Source organism: Odocoileus virginianus, chromosome 16 (genome assembly GCF_023699985.2).
Source record: "Odocoileus virginianus isolate 20LAN1187 ecotype Illinois chromosome 16, Ovbor_1.2, whole genome shotgun sequence".
NCBI lineage: Eukaryota > Metazoa > Chordata > Mammalia > Artiodactyla > Cervidae > Odocoileus > Odocoileus virginianus.
This window is the reverse complement of record NC_069689.1, coordinates 3803522-3824569: the sequence shown is the minus strand read 5'-3', so window position 1 is coordinate 3824569 and position 21048 is coordinate 3803522. Positions and strand designations below refer to the sequence as shown.

The 21048-nt window shown below is 42.6% G+C and overlaps 1 protein-coding gene across 2 annotated transcripts; it reads right to left on the bottom strand.

The window, feature by feature from the left end:
* Positions 1–1720: 1720 nt before the first annotated feature.
* Positions 1721–19324, bottom strand: SKIC8 (SKI8 subunit of superkiller complex). 2 transcript variants are annotated; one of them, XM_020883871.2, is made up of 11 exons: positions 19228–19324; positions 16396–16446; positions 15672–15699; positions 13823–13928; positions 13277–13449; positions 8869–9017; positions 8558–8651; positions 7378–7471; positions 4477–4569; positions 3662–3740; positions 1721–1926 (listed from the first exon to the last, which is right to left on the bottom strand). In XM_020883871.2, exons 2-11 carry the CDS (start codon positions 16405–16407, stop codon positions 1837–1839), a joined length of 918 nt encoding a protein of 305 aa, XP_020739530.2. In that variant the 5' UTR covers positions 16408–16446; positions 19228–19324; the 3' UTR covers positions 1721–1836. The 2 variants fall into 2 exon arrangements, with proteins under 2 accessions (XP_020739530.2, XP_020739531.2); XM_020883872.2 differs by lacking the exon at positions 19228–19324 and adding an exon at positions 19158–19191.
* Positions 19325–21048: the final 1724 nt, after the last annotated feature.

Sequence of the window (21048 nt, the reverse complement as noted above, 5' to 3'; positions counted from 1 at the left end):
CAGATGGTTTTGTTTTTCTTTACTTAGTTTTATTTCCAATGACCAGTGCTAAGGTGCCAGTTTGTCTCATATTGGTTGATAAAATGGAATGAAGTTTCTGCTCAGGAGCTTATATTTGGGGTGGGGATAAATACATCAGGCAATGATGACTGCAGTGACAAATGAGAATAATGGGAAAGGGACCAGGGGAAGGCCTCTTACTGGGAGCAGACACCTGAGAACAACCTGAAAGCAATGAGACCTCTGAAAGTCAGGAAGGAACATCTGAGGAAGGCAGAGGGAATGGCCAGGGCTATGTGGCTATGATCTCGGGTGGCCTCAGGCTGCAGCATCTTAAAAGCGGGGCTTGGGTTCCCAGAGATTGAGGTCGGGTCATGGCAGGGAGAGCACCGAATCCTAACCACTGGCCCAGAGGTCAGGGAAAGGGGCCCTGGCCCTTTGGCTTTGCAGAAAAGAATTTACACAAAGACAAAAAGCAGTAAAGCAAGTAAAAAGTGTGTGTGTGGGGGTGGGCGGGGAAGTATAGCATGTGTAGATAGATACATGGGCATACTCCGAGAAGAGTCCCTGAGTTGCACTCTCCTGACAGTCTGAATGCCTTTTAAAGGGCATTTTTTTTCTGGGTTTCCTTTGGCCAGTCATTTAGATTTGCCCAGTTCACAGTCCATATTTGGTGTATCTCAGGATCTTCCTATGTGTGTGCACACATCTCTTAGTCAAGATGGATTCTACTGAAGAGGCCTATGGGTACAACATCCCTTGGCATCACTCCCCTTTGACCTCCAAGGAGCCTTTCTGTGCGTGTGTGGTCAGGGAGGTCTCCTGACTTTGAGAATGAGAACTATGCGGTATGACCAGGGCCCAGCTTCCTCCCTTAATTATCCTGCTCTTCTTGTCTTGGGAGTTTCGGTCCACAGGGAATGAATTTCCAATTGCTTTACTCTGGTAGGGCGCCCGTCTACCTCCTGCTTCAGCTATAGGAGGGTGAACAAGGCAGAGGCAGAAGAGGAAAGAGAGGATGGGCTTGATTTAAGGGTTATGGGGAGTCTGGAGGAAAAGCATGGGACCTGACATGAAGCATATGAAGTTATTATGATCAGTAAAAAGCAACAAACTTTGGAGTGTTAGCTACTTACACCTTTCCTGTTACATGCAGACCATGTCTCAAGTGGGCCACTGAGAAAACAGGTATAGGAGCTCTGGTATAACTGAGGGAGGGCTGGAGGTCAACCAGAGTAGATACAGGCTTGAGCCTACAAACAGTATTAAGGCAGCAATACTCACCGCAAGTTGCAGGCTTCTCTAAAGTTAACAGGGTGAAAAAGAGTGTGGCACAGGGCATTTTTCATCTACCAAATAGAAGAATGCTCAGAAAGGACTAAAGAATGTTCCCACCCAGTCAAATAACCTGTTTCTTTCAGGATCACATTCTAAAATAGATTAGCTTCCTATCACAGCCTCTGCATGGCTCATCCCCTGGAAGAGTGAGCCTAAATCTCTATACTGGAAAGTTTAGTACGTGCCTGGATGTCCTCATTCCTGAGGCAATACTCAGTCAACTCCAGTAAGATGACAACTCCTCTTACTGTTCTATCAGTAACAGGGCAAATGAGAAAGAAGCATGTTGAAGAACATGAGTGTTTGCATTAAGAATACTTTATGTTAAAGTATGAATGGCATTTCCAATAAAACATGAAAAGATTTACATGTATCTACAAAATTTAAGTTTTTGATAAACCTTTTAATAAATGCTATATTAACAAGCTAGAAAGGTAAGGAATGTCATGATCAATCTATACATTCTCTCTGCAGCATTAGCCTGGAAGATGTTGATGTTTAAATGGGACAATCATAGATGTGAATTTCCTGGTCATCTCCAACAGACACAATTTTTGAGCCATTTCCATTGTATTTTACTCCCCAGACCTGTAAATAAAGAGAAAAAGTTCTACTAAACCTTTATTCTTTATGAATACCTTACCCTTACCCTACTCTCATTATACTGAATCCAGAAAAACACTGATATGAGGATATTTCCATGCTTTCTCAACAGTGAGAATGGGGTTTTTCCTTTAATCAGGCAGCTTCTATTACTATTGTTTAATTATCATCACTCCCAACTCCAGATAATTCATTTCTAAACATAAATCAAGGTATTTACAAACCTTTCAATCACAATTGAGGAAGTGACCTATTGTGAAGATGGAACCCACAAGGGACCAGCATGGGTTCTCCGGTCTCCGGGAAGGAAAATGCCCCACAGCTACCCTGAGCTCACCGCCTACGGGGATAACAGCAAACTGTGCTCCTCGTCCGCCTGCTTGTGCCCACAACTTACGTCAGTAATTCTCACTCTCTTATTAGAGGCCTATGAAACCTGCCTGTCCCCAGGAGCTAGATAACTTGGTATTGCATGTCATTGATTTCATTTGCTACATGTTGAATTAACAGATTCACACCTCCTTCCCAGACAGAACTGATATGGTAGGAGATTCATCAGGTCAAGCCTGTCACTCTATCCCTGAGGTGGGTGTTCCAGCTCCGACTTCAGTGCTATGAGCAGGCCAGGTGATGGCTTTATTTCCACCCCAAATGTCTTCCTCTGAGGACCGCAGCACACACTGACTCTCTCACACAAAGCAACACAGCCAGCCTGGACTTCCTTCCTGAGTACAATATTTAAATCCCGGAGTGGAATGTCAAAATTAAATCCTCTCAACTTCATGGGCAACAATGTAAAATTAAGTATAAAAAAGCATGAACATTTGTTAACTTTAAAATGCATTCCAAAGAGATTCTATGAGATGACCCTAAGAACATACAAAATACATAATTAATAAAAGATGACTTTATACTGCCATGGGCATTTTATTTTTTATACTGCTTCCCCAAGACCCTTGCTATTCAAAGTTGTTGGAACTAGCAGTGCTAGTCTCACCTGAAGGTTGGGACAAAAACTCAGGCGCAGGCCAGACCCACTGAATCTGTATTGTTACCAGATCCCCAGGGTACATTAAAAACTGAGAAGAAGCCCTGCCCTAGAATGCCTTAACATTTCACATTCATCTCACAGGAAGACTCCTGTGGGAACACAGCCTCTTTTTCCTAATTTAAAGGCTGAAATAAAACTTAGCAATATCTTTAAAGTCAAACAACCTATTAACAATTTCCGGCTTCAAGTATATTCAAAGAAAAAAAAAATCACATCACTTCTTTGGGCAGCTCCAAAAGAGAAAGTGATGCCTGTGGGATGGAACGGAAGCTTCTGAGGAAGCAGGTCCTTCCTGAGACAGCCATGGCCCAGCTGTATCCAGAAAAAGGCCCAGGCATGGCCTAGGCATTGCTGCAACATGTTTCAAAGAAGTCATTTAAAGGCTGTGCAGCTAATGCAAGTTTTCCAGTCTACCCATATCATGGGTAGACATATCATGCCTTGTGGGTTTCCAGGCTGACAACACACTCCTAGCCTCTGTACCCCAGAGTGTCCACTGGAACATTGGCTGGATAGACATCCAAGCAATCAGAGCACCTCAGCTCTGAGGCTCATCTGATCTTGACAACCTGAGCAGCAAGGTTAGGAAAATGAATGAGTTTTGGCATAGCAGTCAGACAATGCTAGCAATCCAAAGACATAGGAATTTAAATGTTAATTATGCCATACCTGATCCTGGTGATCAAAGAAGGTGTGAACACAAGTCCTCGTTCCAACATCCCAAACTTTAACACTTTTGTCAGATGAACTATTTTAAAAAAGGAAACATCAGTATCAGAAAAGTTTTCAGACCGGTGTGAAGTTGGAAAGAATCTGACCAATAATTCCACACTCCTTGACTCAGCCTACCTAGAGGCCCCCTTGGTGCGTGTGTGCATAAGCAGCTGACCTGGTCCCCAAAAGGTGGTCAAGAATGTTGGTGCAACTGGCTGGCTTTCCCCACTCACAGAGCAGCTATCTCCCCAAACTTCTGATCTGCTTGGCCCTCGTATTAAATATTCTTGTCAGGAGTCTTGGATGAGAGGCTCCCTCTGGATGGGAGGGAGACTGGTTAAAGCTTCAAAATAAAGGCTGTCAAGAGTCTTCCAGAAACCTCTGTGCAGTGCTATTAAGCCATCCATCTCCTGTTTTTCAACTGTCTTGGCCATCCTGGGGCTAAACAACACTGGGGTCTCAAAGCATAACATTTTACAGATTTGCATATCTATAGTTACTATCGGAATACAGGTATCCTTATAAAGGATACCTACCTACTGTAGGTAGAGGCCTAGATTTATAAGGAAGAAATAAGAACTGAGTTGCTCAAAAAAATCCATCTTTGTTTCAGCTAAGAACAATTAATCTGACAATTTAAAAAACACTGCAGAAAACAAAGGCTACCTGAATAAGAAAAGGGTCACACCATCTTCAAATTTTAAGGCAATTCATACAAGACGACCATCTTTATCTTCCTAACATTTTAGGAACTGATAAGTCATAAGTACCTGGAAACAAAGTGTGTGTCATCAGGACAAAATGCAACGTTCAGCACCCAGGATGCGTGGCCACTCAATGTGCCAGCCAAGTTGGCATGTTGTCTGAAATGGGAAAGTTTCAAATAAAATGGAGATGTTAACTTTTGGAATATAATCACTAAATGACAGGTGTACTGTGTCCATTTAATTGGACCAAATCTGCTATCCTTAAAATGACAGTATTAACATAGAAATTCTCTTCTCACTGAAGTAGCATCACATACTGCAGAAACAAAATCTTCAATAGCATTAACCCCAAATACGTCAGAGCCTCCAAGAGCCAAAAATAGGATCCTAAACAAGCAGGTCAAGGCTATGGTTTTTCCAGTGGTCATGTATGGATGCGAGAGTTGGACTGTGAAGAAAGCTGAGCGCCGAAAAATTGATGCTTTTGAACTATGTTGTTGGAGAAGACTCTTGAGAGTCCCTTGGACTGCAAGGAGATCCAACCAGTCCATCCTGAAGGAGATCAGTCCTGGGTGTTCATTGAAGGACTGATGCTGAAGCTGAAACTCCAATACTTTGGACACCTCATGTGAAGAGTTGACTCATTGGAAAAGACTCTGATGCTGGGAGGGATTGAGGGCAGGAGAAGAAGGGGACAAGAGGATGAGATGGCTGGATGGCATCACCGACTCGATGGGCATGAGTTTGAGTAAACTCCGGGAGTTGGTGATGGACAGGGAGGCCTGGCATGCTGCAGTTCATGGGGTCGCAAAGAGTCGGACACGACTGAGCAACTGAACTGAAACAAGCAGAGCTTAGAAGTTCAAAATAAAGAAGGCTCAGCGAGCCAATTCCTAAGATGAGAAAACAGAACCAGCAGGCAAATAGCCATCTCAGAGTAGCTGCAGGTTCTGACCCCTGCCCACCTAGCGTCCTTCCCATGTGGAGACAGTGCCTGTGTCTAAGAAAGGTATCAAAATGTATTCGGTACAACAGGTGTGACTTGGACAGACCATTTTTAACTTAACCAAGAATAAGACAGTCTAAAGACTATAGTCACTTTCCCTTTTTAAAAAAGTGAAATCAAATCACCTATGGCAGGAAAACAATCCTAAGACCTGACTAAGGTCAGCAGTTTCACCCCTGAAGCCAGCAGAGTAGAGCAGACCCCAGTTAAGAGGAGAGGTGGCCTCAGTAGAAAGCTGGGGGACCATGAGAAGGTAAAAGTCCCAGGTGTTCATTCAGTATCAGCACCTTGGCCAAACCACCACCTCAGCCTGGGTTCCTCGCCTGCAATATGATTGGGACCTTAACCTGTGCTTCCTCACTGGTAGTTGGGAAGATGATGAAACTGTAACAGTGAAAGTCTTATTAAAGAGAGCTGAACACTTAAGAAATTGCTAGTATTTATACTGGCCCTGCTGTTGACAAGCAAGCACAACTTGAGACAGACATCTCCTCTCGGACCCTAACAGCTCGTTCAGCTCTAACTCCAGAAACTGCAGTTCTAATTCCATGTCTATTTGACAACTTTCTGATGTCCAAAAGCTCCCAAATTTAAACTCCTGCAAAACTCTCACAGGCCCACAAAGTCACACACACGTGGATGGTCATGGTGTGGCACCCATCGCTGGGGCATAGAGAAGGGTGACGGATGCACCCAGTGGATTCGAATGCCACATTCGGAAGCCAGAAACCAGGCACACTGACTGCAGTACTGAGTCAAGGAATCAGGGACACATGTCAAACACCTTACAGGAGAGACCTCAGCAGGGAGCAGAGTGGGGACTGAGAAATACAGGGGAAAAGGAAAAGAGAAAGAGCCCATGCACAGGCTTACAATCAAAGTGAGTTGTGAACTGAAGATTAACTACTAACTCACTTTTATATCTGCGGTCAAAAATCAACAACAAAAAAGCTCCCTTATCTAGACCTGCTGTAAGCTGGCTGATAAACAGACAACTCCCTAACTAGGGCAGAGGAATGCCTTCTAGAACGTCACACCCTCGGAAAACAAATATTCTAATTTTTTCATCATTACTTCAAGCTAGCTACAGCCCAAGGCTCCATCTGTTCACCTGTACACTACTCACCTGTCCAAAAGAATTTAAAATCAGCGTGCCCCACAAGAGACAGGATGCTGGAAAAGAAGTAGCAAGTAGCTGATCCTAATTGGTAACCCATGCACGTCTTCCTCTATATCATCCTAAGCTCAAAGCAGGGATACTGACAGGGGAGGAATGACTGGGGAGACCTCAGAGTCTGACAGGACCTGAACACATGTCTTTCCTAGACATAAGAGGGAGCAGCTCACTTGCTAGGGCTCCTCCTAATGATAAGAGACAAAACAGGCATTGATATTAAGAGAAGTGTTGACATATATATGGACTTTAGAAAGATGGTAACAATAACCCTACATGCAAAACAGAAAAAGAGACTCAGATGTATGGAACAGACTTGTGGACTCTGGGAGAAGGCGAGGGTGGGATGTTTCAGGAGAACAGCATTGAAACATGTATGTTATCTAGGGTGAAACAGATCACCAGCCTAGGTTGGGTGCATGAGACAAGTGCTCGGGCCTGGTGCACTGGGAAGACCCAGAGGGATCGGGTGGAGAGGGAGGTGGGAGGGGGGACTGGGATGGGGAGTACATGTAAATCCATGGCTAATTCATATCAATGTATAACAAAAACTACTGTAATGATGTAAAGTAATTAGCCTCCAACTAATAAAAATTAAAAAAAAAAAAAAAAAGAAAACATTTAATTACAAAAAAAAAAAAAAAAAAAAACAAAAGTAATTGTGGTTTTGTATTATTCAACTTTGCCATTTGACATTGGAATACATTCTTAAATAAATGTGGTTATGTTATACATCAAAAAAAAAAAAAAAAAGAGAAGTGTTGAATCCCAACAGGTAACTTACACATCATATATCTTGATGTAGCCATCATCTGAAGCAGTGACAAGGAGCTGTGAATCCGGGGAAAAAGTCAAAGAGCGAATGGGCATAGCATGGCCTGAAATTCACAAAGACCCTTGTTAAGCTGGAGAATCATTGTCTATCTCTTCATACAGGTTTCCACGAACTATGTCATCTTTAATGGCTGTTAAGTCACTGAGTTGCACTGCTCAGGTGCTTCAGTCAGAGGCGAGCTACAGACTGGACCCTTCTAAATTGCTCTAGAAACATGCACAAAACGCAGGACCCATTTCTCCTCAGATCCCTTCCCTGATCAACTGGACCTCAGGATACATTGCTTACACAAAACTCCTCTGCCCCTAAAGATATGGTCAAACATGGAAATATGTATTGTTTCTGATTGTATGTTGAACAAATAGGATGCCAGTTCCCTACCAAATCCTTTGTTGTAGGGTAAAGGATGCACTGAAGAGGTCTCCCTCCAACACTTTCCCTGTCCTAGTACCCCATCCTCCTGTCCAGAGGTCACCAGTGCAGAGTGGGCACAGAACTTTCATTTACCTTCAAACTATTGACAAAAAGGGGCTGTTTTCCAATCACAAAGTTCTTTAGAGCCAAACACGACAGAAATAAGATACTCATGTAGCTAGGATATATTAACACATAAATAAAAAGTAAGCCTGTTCACCAAAATAAGCATTTAAAACACTGGTACAAAAACTAATATGTCTAGGTTACAACTACAGTGACAAATGGAGAAGGCAATGGCACCCCACTCCAGTACTCTTGCCTGGAAAATCCCATGGACGGAGGAGCCTGGTAGGCTGCAGTCCATGGGGTCGCTAGGAGTTGGACATGACTGAGCAACTTCACTTTCACTTTTCACTTTCATGCATTGGAGGAGGAAATGGCAACCCACTCCAGTGTTCTTGCCTGGAGAACCCCAGGGATGGGGGAGCCTGGTGGGCTGCTGTCCATGGGGTCGCACAGAGTCGGACACGACTGAAGCGACTTAGCAGTAGCACAGGGACAAAAGTGAACTTTAGAGGCATTTCGGACTTCCAACTGAGAGTGGTATTTTGCAAATCTAAGGCTCATTTGCCATTTAGTAGCATTTTAATGAAAGAGTAAGTCTTCCTGTGTGATCTGATAACCCCAGTTTGCACAAAACGATGAACCACACCTTCCAGCGTATGCAGAAGTTTTCCAGTTGCAATATCAAAAATATTGATGATTCCATCTATGGCTCCACTGGCCAGGTATTTCCCATCAGGACTCTGTAGAGAACATACGAAAATCATTTGAAACGCCCATGTTGTTAAGCCATCTCCCCTCAAACACAAGTAATCTGCTGGTTCCAGGTCTAACTGGCTGGTGGGCAAATCCAGCCAGCAGCTTCCTAGTGAGACCAATGCAGAATGTTTATCAAGGAATACAACAGGCTAGAAGAGTAAACTCAAAGAATCAGACAGAAACAAAACAATATTTCCTTACATATGCAATACTAAGAATGAATTTTCCTCTTGTGTCCAAAGAATACTCCTTTTTCCCACTTTCCACACCAAAAATGTTCACTTTTCCCACGTGAGTTCCTGTGGCCAGATACTGAGAATCAGGAGAAAAGGCCAAAGTCCAGGCATCCACTGAACAGAAAAAAAGGAAAAACTATAGTGAGAAAAGATCTGACCTTAATTTTAAAAATTTTCAAGCTTTACCAAAAGATACATGTTTTAAAATTGGAGGAATAGTGTCCTGATTCAGAATAGGACACTGTAAAGATATTAATTGTATTAATATGGGCATAGCATGACCTGAAATTCACAAAGACTCTTGTTAAGCTGGAGAATCACTGTCTCCTATCTCCTCATACAGGTTTCCATGAACTATGTCATCTTTAATGGCTGTTAAGTCACTGAGCTGCACTGTTCAGGTGCTTCAGTCAGAAGCCCAACATTAATACGCCCAACATTAATATGCTATAAAGATATTAATTCTATGCCAATTTAATTTAAGGGTTTCTCAACTTTTCACTAAAAATGTAGACAGACAGGACAATACCAAGTGTTAGCAAGGGTGTAGTGAAACCAAAATCCTCATACACTGGAGGGAATATAAAACGGTATAGCTACTTTGAAAAACAGTTTTGACAGCGTAAGTGAAAACACACACCATAATACCTAGCAATTCCACTTCTAGAGAAATGGAAACACATCTTCATGAACAGAACTGAACCTGGATGCTCACAGCAGCATTATTAAATATACTCAAAAACTGGAGAGAATCCAAATATCCATCAATTGATGAATGAGTGAACAAAATGTGGAATATCCCTATAACGGAATACTTACTACTAAGCAATAAAAAAGAACAGACTGCTGATACATATTACAACACGGATAAACCTCAAAAACATTATGCTAAAGAAAGATATGTAAGACAATACAATTTCACTTATGTGAAATCTTTCAAAACGGCAAAACTATAGAGACAGAAAGCGCATCAGTGGTTGTCTGAGGCTGAGGGTGGGAGCAGAGGTTAACTCTAAATGGGCGTGAGGGAACATCTGGGGGACATGGAAGTGTTCTAAAACTGAATTGGAGTGATGGCTACACAACTGTGGAAATTTACTAAAACTTGTTAAACTGTATAATGGGTTAATTTCAGAGTGTAATTATAGAGGTGAAAGTCTACCTCAATAAGCTGCAAATAAATGAAGAGGTACCAAAAAGACTTTTATATAAAACTATAATATGACAAAGTATTTATCACAAACTAGCAAGAGAATAAGGACTGGAAAGAGGCTTTTTTTGTTTAATCAACTAGTTTTTAAGTTATATCACACAATCTGATTTCAAAGGTTCTATTCAGACGCTATTTCTTTATTACAGTGCTTCTGTGTAAAGGCCTCCAGACTCATGGGCAGCCTGGGTAAGCTCATGTGCTTTATACTTCCATCTGGACCACTGATGATATTTCAGCATTTCTTTTCTCAGTTATGTGGGAAACTCTTCACAGGCAATCTCAAAGAGCTTTAGGAGCCTTGGGGTCAGAGCCTAGAGATCAAGGAATAGTCCAGTTGTCCAGTGCTGGTCAAGGTCCCTGTGCCCATGCCCAGTCTTGCATGGGAACATTTCCTAAGTCCTGCCCTTCCTGTACCTGCCCAGAAACAGTGCTTGTCAGATGAAAGGGAGAAGACAGGCTCCTTCCCAAGTCACTCTCCTTACTCCGAGGGCAGGGCTCAAAGAGGTCAAGCCCTTCTCAGCCCACAGGAGAGAGGTCTCCCTGAACTTGACTCATGGCAGATAGGGGCTCCCACCACAGATGAGTCAGTACCATATACCAGAGTGAGTTTTAAAGTAAAAATCTCTTGCAAATCTGAACACACATACTCAAAGTAGTAATTAATTTACCTCTATCAGTTAAGAAATCCTTGTTTCAAACAGGAAATTAACTTCAAAAGTGCTCAATCAACCAAGAAGATCTAAAAAAGCTTTTATTATAATCAATCTCTCACAAGACTGCTTTTTAGTGTCTATCTAATGACTATGCCATTTATTATAGCAGGATTATGTTCTCTTATTCCTATTATAATTAGTTGTTTACAGGACTAATGGTTATTAGAAAATCTGATTATGATTCCTTGAAGTTTAATAAAATCACTTTGGAATTACTTTTACATTTCCTTTATTAGCTGTTTAATAATATAAAACTTATAGTGATGAATGTCCTTTTCCTAGAAATTGAAGGAACTTTTATTCCTCAATTTAACCTTGCACTCTAATACTTTAACATTTGCATAATATTTATTTTCATCACTAAGTTCCACTTCATCAGTGAAAAGAGTAACTCTTCTTTACACTGGGACATCCTGAACCATCTGGTGTTGAGATGCCCTTATGCTTCCACTTTCTTCTTCGACATCTTTGACATCAGGTTGCTGTAGCCACAGACTGGGTGAGGTATCAAATGAAGGACCTTCTCCGTCATCTTCCCTTCCTTCTACTTCTTCACTTTCTTCTTCAGGATCTGAGATCTTTCTCTTTCCTCCTCCTTCTGTTCCTCCTTTCACATTCTCCAGGCATATTTTCAAGACTGGTATAATGTAAATGTCCATTTGCCTAAACTCATTTGACCTAGATTTACTAGTTTTACCTTTAGGTGAATTCAACTGAGCTGCTCCTTAGTTGTCAATAGCAATGTTTGATTTTATTATTTACTCAAATAACTGTTGTTTAACAGTCTGGTATAGTTTTATGAAGATTCCTATTCAAAAAAGAAAATAAATCCAACCTTATATTCATCTCAGTATCTTTTTTCTTTCCTAACAGTAATCTTTCAATGATCACTTGCCACAACTGGAACCAATATGTAGTTTAAGATACTATTTGTCAGGAAAGGCAAGCTGGATACAAATTTCATCCTTTTCCTTAGAACCAATCCAGCACTCATTTCTTCAACTGTGGTGTGCCTGGGGCTACAAAGCCACACAGTGACCTTAGCGTCATGGGAGGGTTTAAGTGCCCAAGATGAAGAGGCAGCAACAGATCCACCTCTTCCTCCTCTTCTCAGCTTCACAGACTTTGTGCACTAGTTTGGGGACCCAGGTTCTCCGTAAGAGATAACAATATGGCAAGGACACATGCAAAAACAATTATCTGGGGAGTCAGAATGTTTGGGTGACTTTTTTCAAATACATATCCTGGCCCACACACCCCAAAACTGATTCAGTGGATCCAAAATAGGAACTGGACATATGTATTCAATGGACATGAGTCTGAGCAAACTCCGGGAGATAGTGAAGGACACGGAAGCCTGGCATGCTTGTCCATGAGGTCACAAAGAGTCAGACACGACTGAGCAACTGAACAACAACAACATATGTATTCCTTAAAAAGCTCCAACAGTTAAGACTCAGAGATATTGAATACTGGCACTGAGGGGAAATGAACTCAGTTTTCAGACAACACAGAGTCCTTAAAACCCTGGGACCATCATTCTTTCCAAAATAAGTACAACCTATAGGATGCTCCTGAACATAACTGGTGGGAAGCAAATCTACTGGGGCTCTAATCCAGGGAATTATGTTAAGAAAAGCCATGAGCAGTTCTGTAATCACTCCATGGAGGGCTGTGCCAGGGAGGCACCAGGCTCTCTGTACTCTCTTCCAGTCATCACCCATTCTGGCAGGACAGGCTCTGCTCATGAAAGCTACATGGTCATATACAAGTAAATACAGGGTCATAAGGAATCCGAAATGCCACGTTGTTTGTCCCAATGAAATTATTAGTTCCCATTATTTCAGATGTTTATCAAAGCTAATGGACAAGACTATGCTGTCCTACAGAACTTTAAAAAAATCAATCTGTTTCTTTAGATGTTTCATGTATCAATCATATACTAGAAATTGGCACTTTAATCATAATTAGTTGCGATTACCATGACACAGATCTAGGAGGACACAGTGCTTTACATTCTAGACCTCTATAAGGCAGCGAGTGGATCAACTCAGAATGTGGCAAACAGAGAACCTGAGGACCATTCAAACACAGGTCCACAATCCCGAGTCAGCAATTTGAAACCCAAAGGCGATGAAAACTATGAGTTTTTAGAAATAATTTTAGTACCCAAATTCACTTGGCAATAAAACTGGAACTGATATAAGGCTATTTATAGCTTATCTTTATCTCCTAATGTAAATACTCATGTTTAGTTGCTGAGATACTAGTATTTGATTAGAGTGCTATCCCAGTCCCACTGAAGGTATTACATGACATGCAGTTCATACACCCATATTACCAATCTCAAATCCAAAAGCTTCTAAACACTAAAATACATCTCTCCCTAAAGGTATCAGAAAGGGATCGTAAACCTCTAGTATCTTCTCTAAGAGTAAAACTCTTACCAGGTCCTGCATCTATAGACTTTATCTGTTTGCCGTTTTCCAAGTCCCAGAGACGAATATGAGCATCAAGAGAACTGGATGCAGCAATGGGCAGGGTGTGGCTGATGTCCACAGACACCACACCCAGCTGATGGCCCTCCAGACTCCACTGTAGGTCCAGCTTCTCATCACGCCTTCAATGGGGGACAGAGAAATGGATTTCTTCACACACAACACATGGTACCTGGCATCTGAAATTTGGGGCTCCTGTAACTATGCATTACCAGAGGTCTGTGAAATGCAGACTCAACAGCGAAAATGAAGAGCCACAGAACACCAAATACAGCCAACTTTTAACCATAGCATTTTTTTTCTTTCAACTATAAGGCGTTAACAGTGAATAACAGGAAAACAAGTGAGAAAAAAAAGAGTCTGCCTTTTTATACCACCATATCGCCACTGCTTTCTTGCTTAGATAATTAGTCAGTACCTCTCTGATTGCAACTTGGGAGCTCAGAAGAAAAACCCCAATTTCCAAGGCTGTACTGTAGAGGAAAGAGCGCTCACCATTTCCAGACCTTCACCAAGTCATCCAGGGATCCCGTGACCACTGTCTCAGAGTTTTCTTTCTTGTTTGACCCCCAAGCAACTGACCAGATGGCATCATCATGGGCTGGAACAGAAAGTCATTCATATAAAGTCTTCATGCAAAGTCTAAACTGAATGTGCTAAGATAAAGCAGAAACACTGTTACACCAATTCTGAGGTAATATCCACCTGTATCTGCCTTACTGTTTTGCAGATGGCTTTCCTACACAGCTTTTATTAGAACAGTGGAGGCAGATAAGAAAACCAGAGGTTCTGAAGAAGTCACTTGCCCCAAACACAGGTTTACCAGGTGGGGGGGCAGTACTGGAATAGTCCAGTGTCCTTTCTACTTTAGTATGCTGTCTGACACGCATTAGTTTGGAATAGCTCTCACTTGGCTAAAGCGAAACCCGCCCCCCAAAAGAGATCAAACCTGTTAAGAGTTATTTCTTAGAGATCTTTGGAAACCAGTAGGCAGGTCAACTGTAAATAAATACAGGTCCAAAAATAAATAAATAAAATAGGTGCCACATGATTTGCCTTTTGCCACAAGTCTATTATGCTTAATGGGCCAGTTAATACCTTAATCCTTTTGTAGGGATTACTTCAATTAACCACAACATCCCTATGAATAGCATCTTCATGCTACAGATAAAAATCAGAGGCTTAGAGAAGCCTAGTAGCTCACCCAAAGTCAAAAGCTATGAAGAGGCAGAGCTGGTATGCAAACCTAAAAACCTAACCTCCCTATTAACTAAAGTCCACTTTAAATTCTAAGTCTGTAAGCTGTATCTCTGGTGGGCCACACAGACGGGTCTGCAGACCTGGGATAGGAATATAAATGTAACAAATGCACAAGAAGGTTTTCTTCACACCTGGCAGCAGTTCTTCAGGGACACCTTTTCAAGACATGAATACAAGGACATTCAACTAAAACAGCTGCGAGTTACATATAGCATCTGGGCTTCCATTACAATCCCCACCTGACCCAAGTCTGCCAGCTTGCCACCAGATGCATTAGGTGCATACAAGGTAGCTGACTGACAAGCTGACTAGTTACCTATGCTCGCTAACTTGAAAGAATGCTTTGGGTTTAAACTTCAGACTACCTAAATGTCACTACTTAAAGTGGAAGAGCTTTACTAGGCATTCCACAAATTTCTCCAGGTTTTACGTAACTTATCTAGGCTGTGGTGAAGAAATGAGATACATGTGAATAGTCCATGCACACCCTCCTTTCCAGGTATGAAGTCCACTATCACTGGCCAGTTACCTTTCCAGACAGACTGATTTCCCTCCTTCTCCCATCCCCACCACTACCACGGCCACTCATATACTCAGTGGACTTGACAGAAATTCACTTATTTTATCCTCCTCTTTTATTGAGGGTCAAAGGCCCTCTGTGAGAATTGCTACACTTGTTTTAAGTGGAGGAGCCTAAATAAAGGCTCCCAAGAGAACTTCTGCGTTCATGGCCAGGCGTTCCTCCCCAGGTGAGCTGGTATTAACAGAGTCCTGAGACTCAAAGAGTTTCCTTCTTTCACTCTGATAGCCGGGAAGCTCAGTCACACTTTCCTCAAGTGGGAAAAATTTTCCTCAGCCCAGAGCTCTCCAGTCTATCATTTGACTCCTGCTCCTTAAGTTAGTGGTTGGTTTTTTTGTTGGTGGTTGTTTGTTCTGAAGTGTATTTGTTTTCAGCTGCCCCTGCCAATTCTTATGTAAAGTGAGTATGGTTGGGAACTGCATGTTTGGTCAGCATGACAAAAACCTTAAACCAGGGACAACAGCTTTTCACAGGTGAATTTGCTTGAACTGGCAAGCTGCTTACCTTGCTCTTGTTTGAAGAGAATACTGTACTAAAAAAGAACAGAAGACACATTAAACCAACGATCAGATTTCAGATGTGTCCCATCCTTTCCCTAAAACAGCCCCCAACTCACCACCATGTGCCCCAGCAGATATAATCACCAGTGTTAGGTACCGCCCTTGCTGTGGCCTGACTGCCTGTGAGCTCATGCAAGGTCTGTAGTGTTAGTTCTTAAAGAAACTATAGTCTCTTAAAGAAAACAATCAGTTCTTAAAGAAGCTAGAGTCTCTTCTACTTCCACCCACCCAAAAAGAATAATAAATTATGTGCTTTTTCCTGCTCTGAGCACCAGGAAGCTCAGAGTCCAGTTTGCAGCTTAATTTTTGTAGTTGTATAAAACCACACAGCCTGCATAATAACTTGTTAAGTCTGTCCCTAATTTTATCACAAAGACGTGTTCCTCCCTTTCTAATTTTTCTTTCTCGTTTTTGTGTACAAATTCTTTTAAGCTTCCTCCATCCCTTTGTAAACTGAGGTACAGACTGAGATAAAATCCTCCTCCTCTCAGTGTTGTGCCTTTTACTGGTGCCACCTAACCCTCTGGGGACTAGGTGCCCAGGATACCCTCCTCTTCACAAGCAGAGCAGGAATCAGATGCTAGTTTTCTGAATACAAACCCAGACAATGTATTGGGCTCGAACCCCCAAAGAGACCAACTGGCACTCTTCCTTTCCATAGGCCTTACCTGGTTGGTCATCTCCTTAACCAAGGATGAAGGGCTAAAGGCCAGACAGCTCTGTGGAAACAACAGGAGGGCTTCAGTAAGAGGAGGCCATCAGGACAGAGGGCTATAGAAGGTTCCCCTGGATCAAGACTGTAAGGCAACTCTTGGCCAGGGTTGACCTGACACTTTTCTATAGATCAGTCCCAGAGGCCCCGTTCACAAGCCCTACCAGGTGGCATGGTCTTCCTTCTCAACTAATACCTACCACCTCTCATATTTTCTTCTCCTTAAGCTGACTACAGAGAGGATCCCGTCTCCCTCCTTGCTGCTTTTCCAAGAGATAAAACCACAGGATCTTTTAATTTAAAATATTATTTTATTAAAAACTCAACAAGCAAATATGGGGGAGCAAAGTTCTTACAGTCCATGCAGGGATCTCAGCCAAAAATGCATATAAGAGCCAGCAGGAGCATAAATGAGGGTGTGAGCCAGAGGGAGACTACATGTCTCCCAAAAGCTATAATAAGGCTTCTTAACTTTTGTGTGTGTGCTATAGAATCCTCCGTGCCCATCCCTGACCCCCGCCGCCCCAGGTAGCTTTGTAAAGCCTATAAACCCCTTTTCAGGATGTTTTTAAATACATAAAATACATAGGATTAGAAAGGAAACCAAGTATAGTCCATTCTCATTATTCCAGGCAGTTAAGTTCCATAAAGTCACTGAACACCGAGTTAGTGAACACTGATCCACTACTTCTGGGGGAGACACTATATTAGGTTCCTGCAAGACTCTGGTAAATTTGGGCCAACTGATGAATAAGTAACTTTATTTTATGCGTGTTTCTGTTTAAAGACACCTTATTTTACATTGGCGATTTATTAATATTGAACTCACTGCTAACAGCAACATAATTCACGCCTATATGATGTTTATCTACAGATGTGTTTTCTCTGTAAGACACATCACAGTCTTCCTGGACTTAGGAACACTAAGAAAGCTTTACTACTGTGCTTGGAGGGCTATTTTAAACAGTGATGTCACCAATAAAACCACAAAAATACAAAAATCATAACACTAACATTGAAAAAAAGACACCTGTTTACAGCATGATAACTGAAACAAGAAAGCAGAGTGCTTCCTTGTTCAACTGTAGCTAAGAATGTGTGTCAGTTCACTCAAAATTTTCACCACCTCACACATGTCCAAGATCACAAAGCGCTGCAAACGATTTTGGGGCTACAAATAAATTTTAGAATGTAGATGAATTTGGAAATACAGAGCCTGAGAATAGTAAGGATCAACTGTATACAGAAATAATATTTTACCAAATACAAAAATTAGATTTTGTGATAGCATATGTGGTTCTTTATTTACACATTATATAACAAGATTCAGCAGCAAATCTAACAACTACCATAATTTCAAAGTTATGATGAACTTATACAATATCCTAAGATACGAAAATACGTGTGACTTCTATTGGTGACAAAGTCACCCTGTTAATACTTGGTTTGCTGACTATATTTATAATTGAAGGAAATGCTAAATTTCAGTTAGAAGTTTGAGAACATAAGGATGCAATTTTTCTTCTCATCCAAGTTCATGGCCCCCTCAATTCTATCCATGGACAGAGGAGACCATACATCTAAGGCATCCATGTTCAGGTTATTTGCTTTAAATTTGCAAACTCAAAAAGACTACTGTGAAGGTTTTCCAAGGATAACAGAAAAAACAATTTCTAAATAACCTTTGCCTGTGAAGATCTCAGTCAAGGTGGTACTGCTTAATTCATTTGTGACCCAAGAACAGTGTCTTGGCAAGGGTAGCAAAGACAGGCAGGAGGTCATGCCAGTTTCGCTGGAGTAAACAGTATTCACACTCTCTTGGGCACCAACCATCTGCACTTCCAAATCCTGCCTCACATCCCTGCAACAGAAACAATTCCCCGCAACAAGGAGAAACAACAGTAGGAAGGTTTGCAAGAAGTCAACTTCCAAGAAGCCAGGCTCCTCAAGATAGAAGTGTGCTTCTATCAACGAATGTATGTTTGATGATGTACCATGAGTCAGGGTACCATGATGTACCCTGTTTTACGTATTACATGTAGGTTAGCTCACTGAACCCTCTCATCTCATTTAATAGATATTCTTATTATAATCTCTACGTTCCTCATAAGGAAAGTGAGACTTCAAGAGAAGTTAACGAACCTCCCCCAAGGTTAGTCTGACAGGAGAAGGTGGATACAAGCTATAATATAGGTTACACTATCTTTTACATCAATTTCTTATCCTACAATAACTTCAGCGTTAAGAGGACCCCAAAATCCTCTTTTCTCACCTTCCTTCTTTAGAGAACTCTTCTCTCATCTCCCAGGCAGAATTCATTGCTTCCTCAATGTTTCCAAAGAACACTACACATGCCCCTATTAAAGTACTCAGGGAGGTCAGTAACCCGCAATACTACGTGGTACTTGAAGTAAAGATAACTCAGCCTGTGCCTCTACCTGTCCAGCTCGCTACCGAAAAAGACAGCGTGGCCTACCACTGGAAAACTTCGGTTAAGACAGTTCTGTCTATCGACACTGAGACCAGCCCTAACCTCAAGGCTGAACAGAACATCCTCAGGATGCAAGATGAGGCCACCTACCCTCTCCCCTCAGGCCCCACACACCGAGAGGCAGCCAGAGTAAACGGAGTCACGGAAGCCACCAGCCTCAGGCCCTGCGGCGTGGGGCATTCCTGAGCAAACCCTCCTAGAGGAAGCCTTGGGCCACTCTCGCTCACCCGCCCTCCAGCCTGGACCGTTATCGGCACCGATCAGTGCCATCCTCAACAGCTTTGCGAACCAACTCACCGCCTCACTGTCCGGCTGCACTGCCCCGCGGCTCCGCTGACGCCAGGTTCCACGCGACCGCGACGCGGGGTGATGAGCTCACGAAGAGGCGGGGCATCTCGCCGGTCCCCAAGGCGCAGGCGCACGCCGCAGCGCCCTCTGCCGTCGCTACAAGGCACGCAGGGCGGACCTGGAGGAGGATGGGCGAGGACAAGGGGAAGAGGCCACGCCCCGGTCACCTTGGTTTCCCCCGGGGCGGGGCCACTGAGAGCCGGCTTGCGGAAGTTTAGGTTTCAACAATTGTTGGGTTCTAATTTCTTTATTTGTACTTTGAGATAGACTACACCTGATGACTGCAAGAGTTCTATTGCTTCAAATTTTTTTCAGTGAAATAGAGCTTTATATTTCTATTGTAAGGTCACAACCGATTGTTGCTCAATCGCTCAGTCGTGTCTGATTCTTTGCGACCCCATGGACTGCAGCACGCCAGGTTTCCCTGTCCTCCCACTATCTCCCAGAGTTTGCTCAGACTCATGTCCATTGAGTTGGTGATGCCATCCAGTCATCTCATCCTGTCGTCCCCTTCTCATGCCTTCAATCTTTCCCAGCATCAGGGTCTTTTCCAATGAATCAGCTCTTCCCATCAGGTGGCCAAAGTATTGGAGCTTCAGCTTCAGCATCAGTCCTTCCAATGAATATTCAGGGTTGATTTCCTTTAGGATGGACTGGTTTAATCTCCTTGCTGTCCAAGGGACTCTCAAGAATCAACTGTCAACTGTGAACACCACAGTTCAAAAGTACCAGTTCTTCAGTGCTCAACCTTCTTTATGTTCCAACTCTCACATCCATACATGACTACTGGAAAAACCATAGCTTTGACTAGATGGGCTTCCCTTGTGGCTCAGCTGGTAAAGAATCTGCCTGCAATGCGGGAGACCTGATCCCTGGGTTGGGAAGATCCCCTGGAGAAGGGAAAGGCTACCCACTCCAGTATTCTGGCCTGGAGAATTCCATGGACTGTATAAAGCATTGGGTTGCAAAGAGTCGGACAGGACTGAGCGACTTTCACTTTCACATCACTTGACTAGACAGACCTTTGTCAGCAAAGTAATGTCTTTGCTTTCTAATAGGCTGTCTAAGTTTATCACAGCTTTTCTTCCAAGGAGCAAGGATCTTTTAATTTCATGGCTGCAGTCAGTGCACGTGATGATTTTGGACACAGCCGGTTAGGTTACTGTGATGCATATCAGTTTAGAAGCTAATGACCAGCATTTTAAAAGGAGATGGAAGGGTGAAATCACTGCACCCCATTCTTGAAAAGCTGCCCGGCCCCTCCTGGCTGCTGGTCACTGTCCCAATCTCTCTGGGCAGTAGGGAGTGGAAGTTCTGGGTGGCGGGGGCGGACACTCTGAAGGGTTAAGCTTTCTTTCAGCTTATCATGAGACAGAGATCACGGTCTCTCCTGATTAAAACTGATTTAGAAGTCCAAAAAGAGTCTAGAAAAAGGGGATGATGGTTAAGTATGGTCATAGTGAATGCAAACCCTTGAAATATCCATGTACCCTTACCCTACCCCGCCTACCCCCGAAAGTTAATTTCTCAGGATCTAGTTTATTAAAACATCTTGAGTTCTATGAAGATTTAAGAAAACTGTTAGACCATACAGCTCTTGTCCATACAACTGGATAAAATCTTTGAGGGCCTTATGAGGAGATTTTATGGCCCAGAAGTTTGCTAAATACACTCACAAGTTTCCCAGTGCCTGTTCTCTGTTCCTCAGTAATTCCTTCAGTGACAACTCTGTCAATGGAAACTTCATTCAGCCCCAGTGGATCCCCTACA

Bases quoted from the DNA above. Each gene is read 5' to 3' on its own strand.
- SKIC8 (XM_020883871.2), bottom strand. The intron at 9,018-13,276 runs GTAAGAGTTTTA...TTTTCTGTTCAG, and splicing joins GTCTATAGATGCAGGACCTG to TGGATGCCTGGACTTTGGCC. The intron at 1,927-3,661 runs GTATGGCATAAT...CTTTATTTACAG, and splicing joins TCTTTGATCACCAGGATCAG to GTCTGGGGAGTAAAATACAA.